The sequence below is a fragment of the Dissoconium aciculare genome (genome assembly GCF_010015565.1).
Source record: "Dissoconium aciculare CBS 342.82 unplaced genomic scaffold K489scaffold_3, whole genome shotgun sequence".
NCBI lineage: Eukaryota > Fungi > Ascomycota > Dothideomycetes > Mycosphaerellales > Dissoconiaceae > Dissoconium > Dissoconium aciculare.
Window position 1 is genome coordinate 2,248,895 of NW_022984953.1, and position 20,121 is coordinate 2,269,015.

Below are 20,121 nucleotides of genomic sequence, written 5' to 3' on the forward strand. Positions count from 1 at the left end.
CCTCCTTTCACCTCCATCTGCAGGATGTATCAAAAAATTAATTCGAGTGGTCATTCCAAAAGAACGTTTCACGCATATACATGACACCCCGTCGTTTGGGATGGTCCGGTTCCCCCCACCCCTCTCCCTCCCGCGTGTTCCATCGTTACCGAATCCACATGACATGAGACGTCCAGCCCGGCGCGGAGGAGAAGAAGAAGAAGAAGAAGGAGAAGAAAAGAGTTCGTGCGTCGCGGTGGCTGTCCCTTCTCCCCGTCCTCCCCATCCCGCCCCATGCGAGTGGCTTATCTCTCTCTCACTCTCTCTCTCACACACACCACCCCTCCATCCGCCTCCTTGAGCCACGAACCCGTCTCGCTGGGGGTTTTTCCATCTCGATCATCCGCTTCAGGCCTTGCGCGACCGCACCGTCCTCGAGCCCTGGACCTCGATGCTCTTGGAGCCGTTCGGCTGCGTCTTCTCCTGGAGCACGGTCCCGGGCGCGCTGGAGATCTGGCGGCCGAGCTTCAGGCGGCGGGTGTGTTCGTGGTCGAGGGCGGTGATGGCGACGTCGCCCTCGAGCGCGGCCAGCGTGCTCTGCTCCTGCGGCTCCCAATGGATCACTTCGGGGCCGACGCCCTTGGTGCCGAAGGGCGGGTCGAAGCGCTTGCGGATCGTCTGGATCATCTTGCCGAACCAGAACACGTTCAGCGAGTTGAGCGTCAGGTTCGACGCCAAGTAGATGGCCGCCAGCCAGAGCGGGATGGACGACTCGGTGGCGAAGGCCATGCGCTGCCCGTCGCCGTCGCGGGCGATGGCGAGGAGCTCGGCCGGGGTGTAGCTCGGCCGCGCGGTCGTGATGTGTTGGCTGTTGCCGTAGCGCACGCCGCGGAAGATGTCGTAGAAGACGAGGATGCTGCTGATGTTGCCCCAGATCAGGCGGCAGCCGAAGAAGGTGCCGGTCAGGAGGGCGCCGTTGACGGCCTGGATGGTGGAGCCGGTGAGGTTGACCTTGTCGCAGAACCAGTGCACGTTGAGGAACGGGGAGCTGAGTTCGTAGAGGAGGAAGACCGGGGCGTAGAAGTAGACGAACGGCCGCTGGAGACCGTCGAGAGACGGGGTATGTCAGCACGAGTCGTCCACTTAGCTAGAAATCTGGATATCCGTTCATGATTTTGGGAGAAGCCATGGCAGGACTTGGAAGGAAATGGAGCAGACTCACGTATCCGAACGAGAACACCGAGAGGGCGCTGATGGCGTGGGCCACCATACCCCACCCGAAGATATCCACCCTCCACACGCAGATGATGAAGTCCCAGACGAAGTATCCCAGGGCGAACGACTGGCACAGGCCGTTCATGCCGTCGTATCCCCAAACCCGATCCTCATAGTTCGACCGCGCGCGCATGGCCGCTCGGTCCTCATCGAAGAAGATGATCCACAGCGAGAAGGCGCTGATGAGGACGGACTGGAAGAAGGAGGTGACGTGGACGTTCCAGTTGATCTGCGTGCGCCGGCTGAAGTTGTTGTAGATGTTGGGACAGATCAACCTGCTGCCGATGGGCGACACGACCTCGTTGACGAAGGTGTACATGAGGAAGGCGAAGATGGCCTCGTGCGCGTGCAGCGAGAGGGACGGGAAACCGGCCGCTTCGGCGTACGGCTGAACGACGCGGATGAGCCACTCGGGCGCCTCGACGGGGAATGGATCGCGCATTGTGACGAGGCGACGACGGGCGTCTCACGAGCACCGGTGGGATCTGCGGGGGCTGCTGCTGACAGTGAGCTTGCTGATGGCGGAGGAGTCGATCACAGTGGGATGGCCACCTGCACCGCAACAATCTGGCGGATAAATCTGTTGGTGATGATGATGATGGGCTCACAGCAGCAGCAGCAGCATCCAGGAGGGCAGATGGGAAGCCTCACCGCATGGCCGGGTGAGTGTAGAGGGAGAGAGGAGCCAAGTTAGTTCTATGAAGATTGAAATGAAGCCGAAGAGGGAAAGCGGAGAGTCGACGGGAGAGAGAGAGATCGCCGAGTCAGCCACACAAGCACCGGGGCGAGGTGCGAACAGAACCCACTTTATACGCTTCCATCCAGGTCGTTTCGGGCCTGCTCAGGCGGAGGGCAAACCGTGGCGAAGGAGGAGGAACAACAGGAGGAACAACAGGAAGGGTCATGTCCTCGTCGTGTTCTACGGCCGATAGGTGTACACACACTACTACACACACTGCAGTCCAGTCAACAGTCACCGCCACAGTCACGGTGTCACGCCGGACCTGATCGCATCACCATGTCGAATGCGGCTGGTCATTGTTATTACCTAGGCATCCCTCTGTCCACCACCACCTACACATGCATACTTGGAGAGAGCCGCCTGCCGAGACACGGTTCGGCGTGAATGCACGCACTCACGCACGAGGTCCACACGTATGACACCTAACGTCTCTGCAGTCCCGTACCGTACCATACATACCATGCCATACGAATAATATACAAACAACATACAAATAACATACAAATAACATACAAATGATATACAAATGACATACAAATGATATACAAATGGGTTACTGTATACGTTGGCCACACTCCCCGTGGGCTGCTGCTGCGCGCTGCACTCCGCAACATGGAGAGGGTAGGGAGTGACAGCTGTGTGAGTGAGATACAGTCCACTGCACACCGGAGTCGACGGCGACGACGATCGATCATCCACGGTTCCCGTCCCTCCCACTACACTACTGCACCAACTGCCGAACTCTATCATCATCACCATCCTCCTCTTCCAAAGAAATAACCCGGAGACGAGCGACTTTTCGGGGGTTCGTCTCATCCGGGAACGCACGCATCCCACGCACGTGTCGCCCCTCCTGCTGAGCGATCGACTGGATGGATGTGTCCACCGGCGGGAAGAAATATCACGCGGTCGACACACGACACGGTGGTGATGCTTTTCTTTTCTTTCCTGTTCGGCGGCGGCGGCCACCTGGCAGTTGCGGAGAGTGACGACGATCACGATCACGACGACGAGGACGACAGGTGTATGTATGTATGTATAGATGTATGTATAGATGTATGTACAGATGTATATATGCATTTATGGTTGTTTGTATATAACATATATATATATATATATATAAAAGTGGATGTATGTGCCATTATTATGATTATTATCGTCATTGTTATTTACAGCATATACCGAAACCCATCGACGTCGAGTCCGAGTCCCCCAGACAGACGACATCGGGTGCCCTGATGAAGACACGTCGGCCACCGAATCGGATGTGTAATAATGAATTGTCCAAGATGGTTCTATCATACGCACTGTTCATTCGTTCCATCATTGGTCATAATGCAGATGTCTCCGACGACGGTGAGCGTGCTCGATCTCGGCCCAAACATCTCACTCATCATTCGCGGTGCTCGCGTGCCTCGAGTCATCGGACACCCCGGCATCCGCTGTGTGTAGATATATCTCTCAGTATGTATTACGAGACAGATGATGATGATGGTGATGATCCGGCCACGCACACATGGACACCCGGTCCATCCAGTATACAGCTTCAGTGCCAGTGGACGTGACCGACAGGACTGACTATAGATGACTATTCAGCGGCCATTGTCGCGACGGTCGTACCGGTACAGGCACTCGCCGCCTCGTCTTTGTTCCCATCCATCACTTCCCCTGCATGGGGAGGAGTGAAGAGGATCCAGCAGGGTACAGGAATTGGAAAGGAAGATGTTTTGCCTCGGCTGAGTGAGGGTCGATCTCATCATGCGTGTACAGCTGAGCTGCTCACCTGCGCACAATTGCAATTGCTCAGCTGCCCGCCAGCCAGGTGGACGGATGTAGAATGCGATCACGTGATATGTGTATACATGAGACCAAGGGACCGACCACCCCGCCTGCATCTCTGTGCGGCATGCTTACGTACTCACATATGGACACATTCGCGATATGATGCTCCGTAGAGATTCCACGGGCCGTCCCGAGATCCGCCCTGTGATAAGATAATCAAGACGTCTGCCCGCATCACCAAACACTCCATCCCTCAGGGTTTAAGCAGCTGTGGAGGTGCTACTGCAGAAATTCTTCGGGCCAGGCAAGCGATAAACTTCACGAATTATATTGAGGGCCAGAGCATATTCCAGTAGCACTCCACACCTCTTCTCGACCACACACGACCACGATTCACGAAGACCACGTATTGCCGACCTCTGCGACGAGCTTCACGCACCTCACTCGACAAATATCTGCTTCATCTGCTGAAGTATTGGCCTCTCCCACGTTTCCATCTTCCTCATACGTGGTAGGCGGGTCCTCCACCACACAAACTCACCATGCAGGCGCCAGTCGTTGTCCTGAGTGAGTCTTCCAACCGAGACCGACAACTATCTCGTAATCCAGCGATCATGGACGATCGGAATCTTACTGACCTTCTCACCTTGTCCTACAGACACCCAAAATGGCCAACGTCAGACCGGGCGTCAAGCCCAACTCTCCAACATCACCGCTGCAAAGACCGTCGCAGACATCATCCGATCATGTCTGGGTCCCAAGGCCATGCTGAAGATGCTGCTCGACCCGATGGGCGGTATCGTCCTGACCAACGACGGTCACGCCATCCTCCGTGAGATCGAGGTCGCACACCCCGCCGCCAAGAGCATGATCGAGCTTGCGCGGACGCAGGACGAAGAGGTCGGAGATGGCACGACCACCGTCATCATCCTCGCTGGCGAGATCCTCGCCCTATCCATACCGCAGCTGGAGCGGAAGATCCATCCGGTCATCATCATCCAAGCCTTCAAACGTGCGCTCAACGACGCCATCAAAGTCATCCAGGACGTGTCGATCCCCGTCGACATCAACGACGACAAGGTGATGCGCGGCATCATCTCCACCTCCATCGGCACCAAGTTCTCCTCGAGGTATTCCGACCTCATGTGCAACCTCGCCCTCACCGCCGTGCGGACGGTCAGCCACGATGCGGGGGGCGGCAAGAAAGAGGTCGACATCAAACGGTACGCCCGGGTGGAGAAGGTCCCCGGCGGAGAGATCGAGGACAGCGTGGTGTTGGACGGCGTCATGCTCAACAAGGACATCACCCACCCGAAGATGCGGAGGAGGATAGAGAACCCCCGCATCGTCCTCCTCGACTGCACGCTGGAGTACAAGAAGGGCGAGTCCCAGACCAACATCGAGATCACCAAGGAGGAGGACTGGAACCGCATCCTGCAGATCGAGGAGGAGCAGGTCCGCGCCCTGTGCGACGCCATCATCGCCGTCAAGCCCGACCTGGTCATCACCGAGAAGGGCGTCTCCGACCTCGCCCAGCACTTCCTCCTGAAGCACGACATCACCGCCCTGCGCCGCGTCCGCAAGACCGACAACAACCGCATCGCCCGCGCCACCGGCGCCACCATCGTCAACAGCGTGCACGACCTCCGCGAGCAGGACGTCGGCACCGCCTGCGGCCTGTTCAACATCGAGAAGATCGGCGACGAGTACTTCACCTTCCTCACCAAGTGCCGCCAGCCCAAGGCCTGCACCATCCTCCTGCGCGGGCCCAGCAAGGACATCCTCAACGAGATCGACCGCAACCTGCTCGACGCCATGTCCGTCGCCCGCAACGTCGTCTTCCACCCCTTCCTCAGCCCCGGCGGCGGCGCCACCGAGATGGCCGTCGCCGTCCGCCTGGCCCAGGCCGCCAAGGGCGTCGAGGGCGTCGCCCAGTGGCCCTACCGCGCCGTCGCCGACGCCTGCGAGGTCATCCCCCGCACCCTGGTCGCCAACGCCGGCGCCTCGCCCATCAAGGTCCTGACCCAGCTCCGCGCCCGCCACGCCGAGGGCCTCTCGACCTTCGGCGTCGACGGCGACGCCGGCAAGGTCGCCGACATGAAGGACCTCGGCGTCTGGGAGCCCCAGGCCGTGAAGCTGCAGAGCATCAAGACCGCCGTCGAGAGCGCCTGCCTGCTGCTCCGCGTCGACGACATCGTCAGCGCCAAGAGCGCCCAGAGCGGCGGCGGGAACATGGGCGGCGGCGGCGACGATTGAAAAGCAACGGAATAGATAATCCTTTTCTCCTTTTTTTTTTGGTCTCTCCTCTCTTCCAATCCGAACGAGAACCCCACCTCTCTCTCTCCTTTTCCTTTCTTTTCTCTTTTTCCCTTCCTGCAGTGGTGAACGTCCAGCTTCGTCTTTGTGTGATGAGTTTCAGTGGCGGGGATGTTTTTTAACCCCCCCTCTCCCCAACGGCGGTGAATTTTCCCTCCCGCATTCATCATCTTCGCGAAAACCCCACCCGACCTCGTACGATCCATCTCCGTCGGTCGGTGGGACCGACGGCCCCGACTCGTCGGATCTGACCCTGTCCGTCACCGAGAGAGCGAGTGAACCAAGTAAACTCCCCAAGTGCTGCAGCGACCGGGAAAGGGGGGCAGCACCGACGGCGGATGGGAGGGGCACATGCAGTCTTCAAAGTGAAAAAAAAAATTAAATGGAAAATTGTGTATTGCTCTCCTACCCATCGCCGTCGTTATGGGTCGAAGATCGTCCCCCCGCTCGCTTTCTTTCCCTCCTCTAGTAATGATAATAGTAGTGATGATGATGATGATGATGATGATGGGACCGCTCTGCTCACAACGCCAGGCGAGAAAAACTCCTCTCGCCCGCTCCGTCCCCCCCGACGAGTACTCATCATGATGCCGTTTCTCTCCTCCGAATCCCACGCGCTGTCCACAGACAGACAGACAGACAGGCGTATGTATGTATGTAAATGTCCCGGTTCCTGGAAAAAGGGGCGAAAGAGATATAAACGAGTGCGCGGGGGAGACACGGAGAGATACGACGGCGGAAAAATCCAGACAGACGAGTGCGCGCGGTGGAAGAATCCAAACGATGGCAAAAAATCCCAGAGGAACGCCCGCCCGCCCCCAACACGATGCAGAAACCCAGCAATAAAATCCATCCCGCAGAAATCCCCTCGATCGCCCTCCACCGATGTGTTTTCCTCCCTCGAAAGGCCCCTCTTTCCCAAAATCCTTCATCAAGGAGCGGAAGAAGAAGAAGGAGGAGGGAGAAAAAACACAAACAAACAAACGGAGAAAGCAGCATCTTCTACAACGCACCGGGCTCGTACCTCCACCCGCCATCCCGCGCGACGCGCTCCCGCAGCTCCATGTCGCGTTTCTTCTCGGCGCTGGTGACGGCGTCGCCGCTCTCGACCCACATGGCGCTGCTGCCGCGGTCGCGGAAGCGCTTCAGGCGGTCCGCGTTCTTGCCGTTCTTGAACACCTCGTCCATCTTGAGCTCGCCGATCGGGCCGAAGACGCTCTCCGGGTCGACGAGCTGTTGCTGGGTGAGGAGGTCGCGGAGCGCGGGGCTGGCCACCCAGGAGGGCGCGCGGAAGCCGCCGCCGGGTCCGCCGCCCCGCTCGTCGTCGCTTTCTTCATCCTCGGAGTCGGTGGCGATGTCCGGGAGCTCGATGGCGTCGCCTTGGAGGTAGGAGGGGGTTTGGGGTTTGGTCGTGCCGGCGGATTTGGGGAAGCCGGGGGCGGGGCGGGCAGGGGTTTTGAATTTGTTGTTGTTGTTGTAGTTGTCGTACCCGTTGTGATGATGTTGTTGTTGTTGCTGCTGCTGTAGGTGTGATTGGGACGTAGCGTAGTTCGAGGATCCCGGCGGGTTATTGTTATCTGCAAAGGGGATTCGTGCATTGGAGACCTGCACCAATTGGCTGGGATGCATGGGTTGTCCAGGCTTCTTGTACATCGTATTGTGGTGCTGTGCGGGTGGCGGCGCGTGTGAGTAGCCGTGCGGGAATTTGGAAAGAGTGTCCTGTTGCGATGGTCAGCATCAATGTCATCAACGAAAATTCGAAACGGTCGCATACCTTTCGCCAATTCGACGGCCGCTTGGGCGGAGCCATAACCGAATGTCTCTCGGGCTCCTTCTGAGGTTCCTCACTGGTCCGCCTGCGCTTTGCATCGGTCTGCTGATACGAAGGCGGGCCTCGCTGAATTGGTGGCCGCTGCTGGTTCTGAGAAAATGCTTCATCGTCTGGGTTGAACACGCGTTTGATAGGCTTGGCTCCATTCTGCACCGGGATCGTGGACTTGACCAATTGCCGCAAGGTTCCACCTACATCGCCTCTCGGATGTGCCGGCATCTGCTGCGCCCTCTCACGCCGGATGGCCTCAGCCAGATCATGAGCTTCTTTTGCTTTGCGCGCCTCTTCCTGTTGGCGGAAGGTTTCGAGCTCGCGTCGCTGCTGCTCTGCACGCTCCCGTTCGCGCCGTTCTTGCTCAATTCGCTCCTGCTCCCGCTCCTGCTCCCGCCTCTGCTGTTCAGCACGCTCTTGTTCCCGCTTACGAGCTTCAAGTGCTTGCTTCTCAGCCGCTTTGCGCTGCGCTGCGAGTTTGGCTTCTTGAGCCCTTTGCTGCTCAGCCGCCTTTCGTTCATCCTCGGCTCGCTTCTCCTCTTCCGCTTTCGCTGCCCGCTTGCGCTCGAGCTCACGCTTCTGGTCAGCTTTCTTTTGTGCAGCTTTCGCGTCCGCCTCCTTCTTGCGTGCAGCTGCTTCGAGTGCTCGGACTCGCGCTCCTGAAGGTGCTGCGCTGCCAGGCCTGTTGCTTTGAACCGACGCAGCTCGTAAGCTTCCATCCTTCGCGGCAAGCGGAGTGGGAGCCGAGCTCTCGTGCTGCGATTTCGCAAGCGATGACTGCGAGCTTGCTCCTTGGCCAAGTCGTTGTGATTGTGCGGTAACGCGAATCGAAACTGGAACTGGTTTTGAGACGAGAGTCTCTTTGGATGGTTTCAATAATCTTCCAGGGGCGCGAAGCTTTCCCAAGCTCATTCCACCAGACTTGGTAGATGGGGCCGAGGACATATCGTCCCTCTCGCCATCGGTGGAGACTGGTCGCTCCGCCTGCGCCGCTGCCTCGCGTCTTTCATCCTCCAAACGTTTGGCCTCAGCCTTTTCCGCCTTTGCCTTTTCTTCTTGTTGCTGCTTGGTGGCCTTCTGGCGTTCCTTTTCGCGTGCCTTTTCAAGGTCATCGACAGCCTTCTGTTGACTCTTCGCGTCCTTTTCTCGTTTCCTGTCGCTTTCTGTCGAGCTGCGAGTCTTACGGCTAGGGCTATGTGAGATGGCGGAGGTCGGTCGACTGGGGCTTTGTGGTAGTTGTCTCTCTGAGTACATGGCGCCAGGCATGTTGAACACGGCCGCATCACGAGATTCGTCTACCGAGATCTGCCTTGTGAGCATGGAACTGTTGTGTGCTTCAAGCTTCGCTGCAGCACTTGCGCTTGCAGATGAGGCGAAAATGTTCTTGGCGGATTTGAGTGCAGACCACAATCTGTTCTTGGACGCGCTCAATGGGCCTTCGTATGTTCTCTTTGCTGTAGGAGATCCGGCTGGTGTGGTTGACTCGTTGAATTGTGTGACGGAGAAGGACTTTTGATGGCCTAGAGTGTGTGGCATATCAGGTCTGGGTGACGGAATGTCGGTCGTCGAGATGGATTTCTGATGCATCACTGGTCGATTGGGCGAAAGTTGTACTTGCGGCAATCGCGATTCACTGGTCATTTGCATCGCAGTCTTGGCTGGAACAGCTGGTGCGATCCAGTCATCATCGTCGTCGTCGTCGTCTTTAAGTGGCTGTTTTGTTTGAGAATCATTTGTCACCTGCGAATTCACAGCTGTGGTTCCATCCTGACTGTCAAATTCCATTTCCTGAATTTGAGGGTAGACAATTCCTCCGGATAGGGCACTCGCAGGTACGATCTTGGAGCTTCGGGAGTCCTTCGTCTTGCCGAGGAGATTGATGCGCTCATGCAATAGCTGGGTCGAGGTCTTACTGGGCTCCTTCAGTTGGGCCAGCTTATCCATAATGTCCTCGTCTTCATCTTCGTCCTCAGCATCATTGCCTTTCGTGCCGAAAGACTTGCCGAGAGTGCTGCTGCGGTGATTGTCAAGATGACCCATGCTTTTCTTCGCACCAAGTGGTTCCCTAGCTGGTAGAGCCGAGAAAGTGAAACTGCTCTTTCGGTGCAGCGGCTTTTCTGGACTTGACAATTCCGAATGTGGTGCATCGGCATCGTCCATCTCCACATCAGCTTCGATGGAGTCGCCTGGCCTTGATGCGAGTTCTTGAACGTCTGGGTATGCTTGCGTCTCGCCCATCGGAGAGTCTGGCTGGGTGTCACCAGCAACGACTGCTTCCTCACTGACGATTTGAGATTCGACAGTGTTCATTTCCGTCTTCGCATCGAGCGAAACCACCCTGCTAGCGTCTTTTGCATCCTGCTCCTTCGCCGAGACAAACGAGTCGTCGCTCGCGGCGGTGTCGTCGGCTTTGCCCTCCTTTGGTTGTTGCACCGGCTCTTCGATTGTTGTGAGCACATCTACAGGTGCGGTGTCTTGAGTTGACGCGTCGATACTCGCTGGAGGAGCAAAAACGTCCATCTCATCCTCGGTGAGGCCGTGATAACCAGAATCTGTGCAAGGAACACCAGGGCGCCGAGGACTTCGGCCACCACTGATCGGTCTCTCAACCGCTGCAGCATTCTCTACATCCTCGGCGATTTCGAACTGCGCCGCCTTTTCAAAAATAGTCGGCCTTTGCGGCGAGTCGCTTGTTTGTGGAACTGAAGGAGCGAATATATCTGCAAGCGGCTGTCGAGGTGCCAACGCATCTCGCTTTCGAGCTGTGCGTGGTGTCTTCCCTCTTAGCTTGCCAGGTGTTTTGAAAACGTCCGCGAAGTTCCTGTGACAAGATTATCAGCGCGATCTCTACAAAAGCGGCGGTGTAATCCTCTACGAACACTCTTGTCGTGCTGAAAACGTCCGCCATATGCTCGTTCAACCATTCCAATTCATTGCGTGCGCTATACCCAAATTCTTCGACTTCTTGAGAGATAAAATCTGACGCCTGTTGTCGCTCACTCTGAATCCATTGCGACGAGCCAACCGGCTGCGCTTTCGATTTTGGCGCCGCCATTGTTGTGTTGTTGTGATTAGGATTGTCCAGGTGGAAGTCGTGGAGTTGGAGCGCAGATCGCCTCGTTGTAATTGCGTTATGAGCGCGTCAATAACATCGTCGCCTGGTACTCGAGTTTTGAGGGGATTCGTGCTGTCGTTGAGCAGAATGTCTCTGTCAATTGTGCAGATATTGAAGAGGTCCAGTGTCTATGGACATCGAATTGCGCGTTTGTTGTTTACTAGTCGCGTAAATATGGGGTAGGTAGCGGTCCCCAGCCGTCTTCACGTGACTGGAATTTGAGCACAACGTCACTGGCAAGTCTCCCGCTGCTCGACACACGGGACTCTGTCCGTTTGCCCCGGCGTATAGGATATAATATTGCGAAGAAAATGCTGCGAAGAAAATGCCGCGAAACATAAGTGCTCTCTCTGCTGATCGTGGAATTACATGTTCGAGGCAGTTGATGCTCAGACACATTACGTTCGACTGGGGACTCGGAGCGGATGTCTCGGCTGATGCGCTGATCACGGGCAAACACCCACACGTCTACTCATCATGCGACTCGCGGCTTGAGATTCTGCCATAACCAGGTATTCAAAAGCATTACGCACAATATTCGACTGCCTTGCCGTACATATATATAACATAGTGTCTCGTCATATTGATGCTTCGTCTCTACCATGTCGAAAGTTCTCCATATCACCGTCCGGCGCCTTGCATGTCTTCCCTCATCTGCCACTGCGGTTGCCCGTCCACGGAACCAAGCGTTTGTAACATGTCGGCGAACGCTCTCCAACACGCCGTCGCGACGGCTGATGGAGCTCTCGGGCTTCTCTACCGAACAGCTCACAGTCCGAGATGCGGTGATGAAAATATGTTCGAAGTACAGTGATGAATACTGGATGGAACACGATTACAACGAAGAGTATCCTCATGGATTGCATGCAGACCTGGCAAGGGATGGCTGGATAGGAATTGCGTTACCAGAAAACCTTGGTGGCGCGGGCCTAGGTATCTCGGAAGCCACTATGATGTTGCAAGCTATTGCGGAGAGTGGAGCGGGTCTGGCAGGAGCGCAGTCTGTACACGCCAATGTCTACGCGACCCAGCCCATCGCCAAGTTTGCAACCGAACATCAGCGAGATGCATTCCTGAGAAAGATCATCAGCGGTGAGTGGCGGACTTGTTTTGGTGTGACGGAGCCCGATACTGGTCTCGAGACCCTCAAGTTGAAGACGACGGCGACAAAGGAAGGTGACTCGTATCGCATTACCGGCCAAAAGGTATGGATCACGAATGCTCAGGTAGCCGACAAGATGGTCCTTCTCGCGCGGACGACAGCCCTCGAAGATGTCAAGAAGCCTAGCGAGGGCCTGAGCATGTTCTACATTCCCTTGGACAAGACAGCCCCTGGCCTCGAGATCAAGAAGATCCGAAAGATGGGAGGACGAGCCGTCGACGCCAACCAAGTCTTTTTCGACAATTACCGCATCCCGGCCGATTCGCTCATCGGCGCCGAAGGTCAAGGCTTCAAGATAATCCTGCACGGAATGAACGCCGAGCGCTGTCTCCTGGCGGGCGAGGCTCTAGGCCTGGGCTACGCCGCCCTGAAGAAGTCGACGGACTATGCCCGCGAGCGAGTCGTCTTCGGCAAACCCATCGGCCAGAACCAGGGGATTCAGCATCCGCTTGCTTCCGCCTTCATGCACCTCGAGGCTGCCAAATTGGCCACGTATCATGCGGCTCGCCTATACGATCGAAGCAACCCGAGCCATGCCGAATACGACAGTTCCATTACCCAGCACGCGGTCGGCATCGCGTGCAATAGCGCCAAATATCTCGCTGCGGAGGCTGCGTTCAATGCGTGTGAGCGAAGCGTGATGTCCATGGGTGGCATGGGCTATGCTGCAGAATATCATGTTGAGCGGTATCTTCGAGAGTGCTTCGTGCCGAGGATCGCGCCAGTGAGCCGGGTATGTTCATTCCATCAGCTCCCTAGATTCGCTCACGACGCTAACAATGCACAGGAGATGATCATGAATTTCATCGGCGAGAAGGCGCTCGGATTGCCGAGGAGCTATTAAGAGGAGGAGATTCCGATCCCGTGGCAACGATGTTTGACGAAATTCATGATTCATTATGGACATCTATCTATTTATAACACAAAAGTCAAGTCCCGACGTCCCACGGCCTTGACCTCAGCGTGTCGACTCTAATATATTCCATCGACTCTGATCGGGGAAGAATTGATTCTCTGGCCTCGGCAGTCCCAAGTGCTCTCTCAGCGTGTTCCCCGTGTAATCCTCCCGGAACAGTCCTCGTCGCTGCAGCTCCGGCACCAGCCTCTGCGTGACATCATCCAAGCCTTCTGGTACATACGGCAGGCACACCGTGAAGCCATCACAAGCTTCCTCGTGGAGCCAGACGGCCATCTCGTCGGCGATCGATTGCGGCGTGCCGACGAAAGCGAGCCCGGCGAATCCTCCGTATCGCTGCGCGAGCTGCCGAACGGTGAGATTCTCTTCCTTAGCCAGCGCGATCACGCCCAGCCGTGCCGTATGGCTCGCGTTGGATTCCGGGATGACATCAGGGAGTGGGCCGTCAGGGTCGAAATTGGAAGCGTCGGATCCCAAGGCGATTGAGAGGGAATTGATGGCGGTATCATAGTGCACGCGACTGTCCAAGTCCAAACGTTTCGCTTTGGCCTCCTCAATGGTGTCGCCGACGATGATCATGGCCGCTGGCAGAATCTTGAGACTGTCACGGTCCCGTCCGACTTTGGACATACGGCTCTTCACATCTGCGTACAGCTCCTTGGCCCTCTTGAGGTCGGGAGGTGAGGCAAATACGAGCTCGGCTGTCTCGGCGGCTAGTTGTTTTCCGGGTTCGGACTGTCCTGCTTGAACGATGACCGGCCATCCCTGAATTGGTCGTGCTATATTCAGCGGCCCCCGGACGCTCAGATCATCGCCGACGTGGTTGAGAGTATGTATCTTGGCGGGGTCGACGTACACGCCACTTTCGGCGTCTCGCACGAAAGCATCGTCTGCAAAGCTGTCCCAGAGGCCAGTCACAACGTCGTAGAACTCTCGCGCACGCTTGTAGCGATCGGTATGTTGCTTGTGTTCGTCCTGGCCGAAGTTCTTCGATGTCTCCGGATTTCCAGTAGTTACTACGTTCCATGCCGCTCTGCCATTGCTGATGTGATCGAGAGAGGCAAACCGGCGTGCGATATGGTAGGGCTCATCATATGTGGTTGAAGCAGTCGCGGCGAGTCCAATCTTATCAGTGACCATCGCCAACGCTGATAGCAACGTGAATGGTTCGAACGATGTTACTGTATGGGAGCGCTTGAGAGCCTCGACGGGCATGTTCAGCACGGCTAGATGATCGGCCATGAAGAAAGCATCGAATTTGGCTGATTCAAGCTTCTGAATGAACGAGGTGATGTGTTTCAGATTGAAGTTCGCATCCGGGTACGAACCGGGATATCTCCATGCTCCTGGGTGAAGCGAGATGGGCCGCATGAACGCCGTGAGATGGAGCTGCTTCTTGTTGGGAGTCATCTTGGGTTACTTGTGACCGCAGCCGAATACTTCACCCCGAGACTTTTGTTCCTTGGATACGATGTGTTCGGCATCGCGATAATCAATGCCCATGAGTTGCCGTTCATCACTTATATCCGTGAATCGTTCTGTGAGCACGGGCAGGTAACGTCATTTGTATTACAAATCCGATTATCTTTAGCCTCGAGCCGACGACGTCGACGATGCACGCATTCCCACGTCCTCGATGGATTCAAATATGCGACAGGCTTTCCTACCCGGAATCGACCTCAACGCATAATCGACTTGCAGAGCACACGATGATGAAATGCCATTGTGGACCCGACGCCCTGTTTACTCTCAAGGTTGCAGTATGCTCGTTGCAATCAAACTCATCCATGGCGCAATCGCTTTGTAGGGTTCTAAAGTTGTAGCATTCACGACCCTAGGAGCGATGAACCTCTTCCATCTGAAACGCCACCAGCAACATGGATTCTTCCTACGCGCGCAATGGCACGTCGTACCCGGATGCATCTTGGAGGACTGATGTAACGTGGTTGTACATAAGGTACCCTGAAATGAATAGAACAGGAATTCTTTCATGAAAACTGCTTTCGCTTCTGAATTGTGACTACACTACTGGATATTCATCAGCCCTTATAGACAGGCCTTTACTCCGGAACTCGCGGTTCACCTCCCAAACGCCAAGCAATGCCTCTTGCCTAATGTGATAAATCACTCGAAACTTCCCCCGAAACCTCTGCCCTGCAAGACGCCGCCAGCACTCCTCCTCATTTCCGCGATGCGCTTGGTATTCTCCGCACGCTGCCGCACACCCGCTTCGACGATCACTCTTCTCTCCTCTGCTCGAGCTTGATATGCCAGGGAAGATTTCTTGCTGCCACCCATCTTCACGCCACCAGCATTACTGCCACTGCTGTTCTCGCGCGAGAGACTGCTGCTACCGTTTGATGTGGTGACGCCACGTTCGTTCGCGGAAAAGGTGATGTTGGTAGTCGCGCGTCGCAAGAGCGACGGAACGCCGTGCAGACTGCCCACTGAAGTGAGAGACGATGCCCAAGCGCTGGGACCGTTCGAGGGAGCGTCAGCGTTGCTAGCGCTGCGCTTCATCGAGAGACGATCGATGACTGCATTGGCGGCAGTGCGACGTTGAGTGGCAGGAAGTCGGGCGGGTGGAGGCATCATGGCACGATCAGGGGCAAAGCCACCATCGTTCTGACGAGCTTTCTCAGCCTCAACTTCGTCTACATCATCTCCGGAGTCATTGTCAGATCCATTGGCTTCGTCCTCTCCATTGTCTTCGTTTCCAGAATCGGCCTCGGCTGTCGCTGGCACAGTCACCAAAGCATTTGGCTCCTCCAGCAGAAAGCTCAGAGACTCTTTGATCTCAAGCAATGATGTTGGTGCTCGGAATGCGGAAACCTGGGTTCGTCTCTTCGTCGCGGGAAGTCGTTCGGTAGTGGAGTCTTCGCGCCGTCTCTTGTTTCCGGATATTTCCCTCGGCGGCTCAGTAGCTTTGTCGAGCTGTGATGCTGGGTTGATCTCAGGAGTCGATGCGACCTCAGCCTGATCATCATTGTCCTCAACCTCTGGCAAGTCGTCGTCGTCGAGTTCACCATCATCATCGTCGGCAATCGCTTTCAGGAATGCATCCTTGCCTTTGCTGTGCTTGCCCTGGGCGAGATCAGCAATGCTGTCATCCTGTAGAAGCAGTCGGCGTCGCCGTGCTTCTTCTTGTTGCCGGATCTGTCTCCTTCGTAATGCCAAGTCGGCTTCGTCTTCATCGAGATCAAACATGTTGGCTTGTTTCCGGCGCAAAGCACCAGTCGTGAGATCCTTGAGAAGTTTGTTCGCATTTGCTTCGTCCTCGATCCTTTGTCGCTCAGCATAGTGGGCAGCCAGTGCTTGCTCATCGACTTCAATGTGACTTGAATCAATGATGTCGTGATCCTGTTCAGTCTCTGGAGCAACATAGTCATCGCCTCCGAGGCCGGCGTATTCATCGTCAGATTCGTCGGCCTGCTCATCCATCATGTTCTTGGCTTGAGCCTCAGCTTCCATCCGCTCTGCGGCAGTCAGTGCTTCTTTTCGTCGACGGGTCATCTCACGGAACGCATTCTTCGAGCTTTCCTCAAGCAGTTGCTCGGGTTCCTCGTCTGACTCATCTGTAATCAGACCACGACGCTGGCCACGCACCAGCCGGGTCATTCTCGCGGGTGCGGGAGATTCGGCAATTCGGATAGGCACCGTGTCTTGCGTGGATGCAAGCTCGGGAATGGAGTCGAATGTGTTCTCGCGCCTCAGGTTGGCGGTTGCCTGCCACAAATTCGGCAGCCCGTCATCTTGCGTTGGTTCCCAACCAGGAGTAACGATGCTTGGCATTGGCTCGCTTCGCTTCGCTTTGGAAATCGGTGTTTCGGGGGCAAGCGTTTCCAACGGAAGCTGTATCTGCTGGCTGTTGGGCACCTGGCTTGCTGCAACGATATTTGTTTGACTTTCGTTTTGTGTTTGATCACCCAGAGCGGATGGGACTGGTGGTACCGATGAAAAAGTGGGAGGTGCGAGTCGTCGGAAAACATCCATCGAATCCTGCTGGGTCAGCTGAGATGGCGTTTGCATTGTGGCATGGAATGCTTGAGTCGGGCTCATCAGTGAGCTTCCAGGGTTGAAATTGCCGAAGCCAAAGGCTGCAAAGGGATCTGCTGGCGTGCGTACTGGCGACGCTGGTGTTTGAGATCGGGTTCCTTGATCAGCAGAGATGTGCTCGTCCTCGTCGTCATCGAGCACAATGCGAGATTTTCTCTGTCTGGCTGTGTGTTGTCGTTTTTGTATAGGTTGCACAGGCTCTTCGTCGTCTGATTGCTCACTCGCCACGGCAAGTGCTGGTTCCACGACATCGTCCTTGCTGATTACACTGCCCTCTGCCTCATCGCCAGAGTCATCCTCATCTTCCTCGTCTTCAGCTGCGACTGCATCAATCAGCTCGTTTTCCTGTCCATCACTCTCGAACTCATCGTCCACCTCCGAACCGTCATAATCTTCATCCTCTTCCTCGTCATCGCTTGGCACATTGGTAATCTCGCCATCCTCATTCGTTCCTAGGCCCGACCGCTCCGCTTTTCTCAGCTTCAGAGCATCCTGCCTAGCTCTATCAAGCAGATTTTCAAGATCCTCGGCTTCCTTGTCGCGATCTTCCGCGCTGAGAATGACAATACCGCGTGCTTTAAGCTCTGCCACTCGCTCAGCTTGCTGCATCCGCGCTTGCTCTTGTGCACGGGCGCGAAGTTGAGCCTCAAGCACATGTGGTAGAACAGTTGGCTTAGAAGATTTTGTCCTGCGTCTTGAAACTCGATTGCTGTCGGCGCCAATGTGCGACAGATGTTTGAGCGTGTGTATCGCTCTGGAATCAGTGTTTTGTTTTCGTGTGCGCGTTCTCGCCTGATCAAAAATGCGGTGAAGGTTCACTCCCTGGTGGACAATCTCGAGCTCGTCATCGCTACTTGCACCGTCGCTGTCAAAAGCAGATGTCTTGCCAAGACGGGCGAGCTGAAGTCCAGGTTTTGCTGCCTCCTTCGTAACAGCACATGGAGATTTCGCTTTTCTCGCAGAGCTAAGCAACTCAGTCATATCTAAGAGCTCATCGCCGCCCTCTCCGTCTTGTACCAGAGAGGCAAGACTATCCTGTCGGGCAGGCATAAGTTTGCTGAGCGCGCCTCGCTCCACCAATGCCCTTTGTCGATCCAGCGGGGTCGGTGGGCTGGAAGGCGGAGTATCACGACGACTTCTCACGCTCTGAGGCTCGGACGCATCGCTATTAAGTGCCGATGAAGCTGACGTGTCCTCCAGAGGGACTGTCAGTGTGCTAGGGTGTGCTGCAGGAGCGTTGTCAAATCGTGCGAGAAGGTCATTCATGGTGAACTTCTTTTTGACTTTCATCTGATGGGCCAAGGCTTGCTGACGTGCCATGCGTTGAGTTTCGCGTTCGATTTCTAGCATGGCCTTCTTGCTAGCTTTGCGTGTAGGTTGAGTCGCGTCTGACATGATGCGATCAATAGTGGCATCTTGCGCCTCTTCAGTGTCGACGGTCTGCACATCATCTTCGAGGAGCTGCAATGGCGATTGACCGGATTGGGCACGGCTTCGTTCTGATTTCTCAGCCGCCTCTGCTTCGCGGGCTTCGCGTTCAGCACGTTTGCGGGCAACCAGTTCCGCAAATCTCTGCTTGTCGCGGAAAAGGTTCGTCGGGAGTTGTTCATCATCACTCATCGACGCGTTCGATTTGGCAGGGCTGACGAAAAGCGATGTCGAGTTTCGATCTGCGGATGGCGAAGTCGTATCATTCGCAAAGTCGGCGCGTGGTGTGGTTCGTCGAAATATTCGAACTGGAGTCCTGCTGTAGAGATCCTCGTCTGCGATCTCACTGGGGACGACATCTCTGCTGTTTCGCTTGGGAGATCCGATCGGACTGCTCGTAAGTTTCAACATTCGCCTGGCAGCGCGTCCACGCGGCATGCGAATCTCATCGTCTGAACCACCGTCCGAGGAAGACATTTTGAATGAAGTATGTTCCTCGAAATCAACAATTCCTGTTCCAATTGGAAATGTAATACTGTCAAGAAAGGCAATGATAAAGATAATGAAAGGATAGGCATGGGCAAATTATGCGTGGTTGGGAAGACGCGTCTGCGACGCGCGACACGAGCTTTGAGACGCCCCGCGTAAAGAGGTGAATTTCCATTCTGGCCGTGTGCGCACAGAGCACTTGCAAGACCGCCCATCCCCCCGGCAAAGTGAACTAAACAGCACACGCTCCAGGCGAGACATTTCCAGTGACGTCAAACTTTTGAAACGTCGTGAGCCACAAATTGACCATGTCCATCGTCTGCCTCGTAATCATTTATTCTCAATGTTGCTCAGAGCCACCAGGGCACCTTGCCGGTTCCAACAAAGTGCAGCACTACAACGCTTGATGCGCACATGTGGTCCTGGCGTATTCAAGGACGATGTCGCGCAGTCACGAAGCTGTTCTATACGATCGGGACGATGTTCACGGCTTGATCGCATCGGACTGATAATGGCGGAAGGGCTCCATCCCAAGGAGTTTTCGTTCCCTGGACAATTGCTGGTCCAACGCATCGAAGAGCCACGATTTGCAATGTGCAAGTGCTGGGTGAACTCCTCCTGGGAGGTAGCCCTTTTGCATTCCAACGTCCCGAACCTTAGAGTGTCTCGCCCGGCAACGATGGAGAGAGATCTGTTTTCTCGGCGTCGAGTGGTCTCTGGAGCCGCACGGACCTTCCAAGAGCATCAGGATTCCGGTTCATTGCATTTGGAGCCTTGCCCGCTTCTTCACCACAATGTTAATCTTTGTAGATGATGTAAATCACGGCGCGGTCCCGTACAGTCGGCAACTACCTACATACGGAAAGTCTGACAAAGTACAGTAAGTGGTTGCGGAGGCTTTGGGGGAGCTCGCTGCCTAGAATACCGCGCCGCATGCCGATCGTAGAGCTTGCAGTCTGAGAGCCACTTTACCTCGTATTACTTATAAGACCGAATATTACCACACACATTCGTGTTTCTTTCATTAAACTCTTGGATA

The 20,121-nt window shown here is 55.6% G+C and overlaps 8 protein-coding genes across 8 annotated transcripts; 3 read left to right on the top strand and 5 right to left on the bottom strand.

Annotated features, from left to right (window-relative positions):
* Positions 1-25: 25 nt before the first annotated feature.
* K489DRAFT_378173 (DUF887-domain-containing protein) lies at positions 26-1,917 on the bottom strand. The gene is made up of 2 exons (XM_033604345.1): positions 1,202-1,917; positions 26-1,077 (listed from the first exon to the last, which is right to left on the bottom strand). Exons 1-2 carry the CDS (start codon positions 1,694-1,696, stop codon positions 388-390), a joined length of 1,185 nt encoding a protein of 394 aa, XP_033462678.1. The 5' UTR covers positions 1,697-1,917; the 3' UTR covers positions 26-387.
* A 214-nt stretch (positions 1,918-2,131) lies between these two features.
* K489DRAFT_163677 (uncharacterized protein) lies at positions 2,132-3,021 on the bottom strand. Its single transcript, XM_033599316.1, has one exon. It carries the CDS (start codon positions 2,810-2,812, stop codon positions 2,303-2,305), a length of 510 nt encoding a protein of 169 aa, XP_033462679.1. The 5' UTR covers positions 2,813-3,021; the 3' UTR covers positions 2,132-2,302.
* A 1,299-nt stretch (positions 3,022-4,320) lies between these two features.
* K489DRAFT_314395 (t-complex protein 1 subunit gamma) lies at positions 4,321-6,034 on the top strand (the record flags this gene model as incomplete). The annotated part of the gene is made up of 2 exons (XM_033601006.1): positions 4,321-4,345; positions 4,437-6,034. The coding sequence occupies 2 exons, from the start codon at positions 4,321-4,323 to the stop codon at positions 6,032-6,034; spliced, it is 1,623 nt and encodes a 540-aa protein (XP_033462680.1).
* A 623-nt stretch (positions 6,035-6,657) lies between these two features.
* K489DRAFT_393353 (uncharacterized protein) lies at positions 6,658-11,221 on the bottom strand. The gene is made up of 3 exons (XM_033606771.1): positions 10,796-11,221; positions 7,869-10,737; positions 6,658-7,813 (listed from the first exon to the last, which is right to left on the bottom strand). Exons 1-3 carry the CDS (start codon positions 10,969-10,971, stop codon positions 7,097-7,099), a joined length of 3,762 nt encoding a protein of 1,253 aa, XP_033462681.1. The 5' UTR covers positions 10,972-11,221; the 3' UTR covers positions 6,658-7,096.
* A 547-nt stretch (positions 11,222-11,768) lies between these two features.
* On the top strand, positions 11,769-13,037 carry K489DRAFT_387520 (acyl-CoA dehydrogenase NM domain-like protein; the record flags this gene model as incomplete). Its single annotated transcript, XM_033606330.1, has 2 exons — positions 11,769-12,926; positions 12,981-13,037. The coding sequence occupies 2 exons, from the start codon at positions 11,769-11,771 to the stop codon at positions 13,035-13,037; spliced, it is 1,215 nt and encodes a 404-aa protein (XP_033462682.1).
* A 57-nt stretch (positions 13,038-13,094) lies between these two features.
* On the bottom strand, positions 13,095-14,621 carry K489DRAFT_163757 (Nitrilotriacetate monooxygenase component A/pristinamycin IIA synthase subunit A). The gene has a single exon (XM_033599317.1). It carries the CDS (start codon positions 14,517-14,519, stop codon positions 13,152-13,154), a length of 1,368 nt encoding a protein of 455 aa, XP_033462683.1. The 5' UTR covers positions 14,520-14,621; the 3' UTR covers positions 13,095-13,151.
* Positions 14,622-15,086: 465 nt separating this feature from the next.
* On the bottom strand, positions 15,087-19,162 carry K489DRAFT_378178 (uncharacterized protein). The gene has a single exon (XM_033604346.1). It carries the CDS (start codon positions 19,068-19,070, stop codon positions 15,234-15,236), a length of 3,837 nt encoding a protein of 1,278 aa, XP_033462684.1. The 5' UTR covers positions 19,071-19,162; the 3' UTR covers positions 15,087-15,233.
* A 55-nt stretch (positions 19,163-19,217) lies between these two features.
* Positions 19,218-20,043, top strand: K489DRAFT_163760 (uncharacterized protein). The gene has a single exon (XM_033599318.1). It carries the CDS (start codon positions 19,426-19,428, stop codon positions 19,894-19,896), a length of 471 nt encoding a protein of 156 aa, XP_033462685.1. The 5' UTR covers positions 19,218-19,425; the 3' UTR covers positions 19,897-20,043.
* The last annotated feature ends 78 nt before the right edge of the window (positions 20,044-20,121 follow it).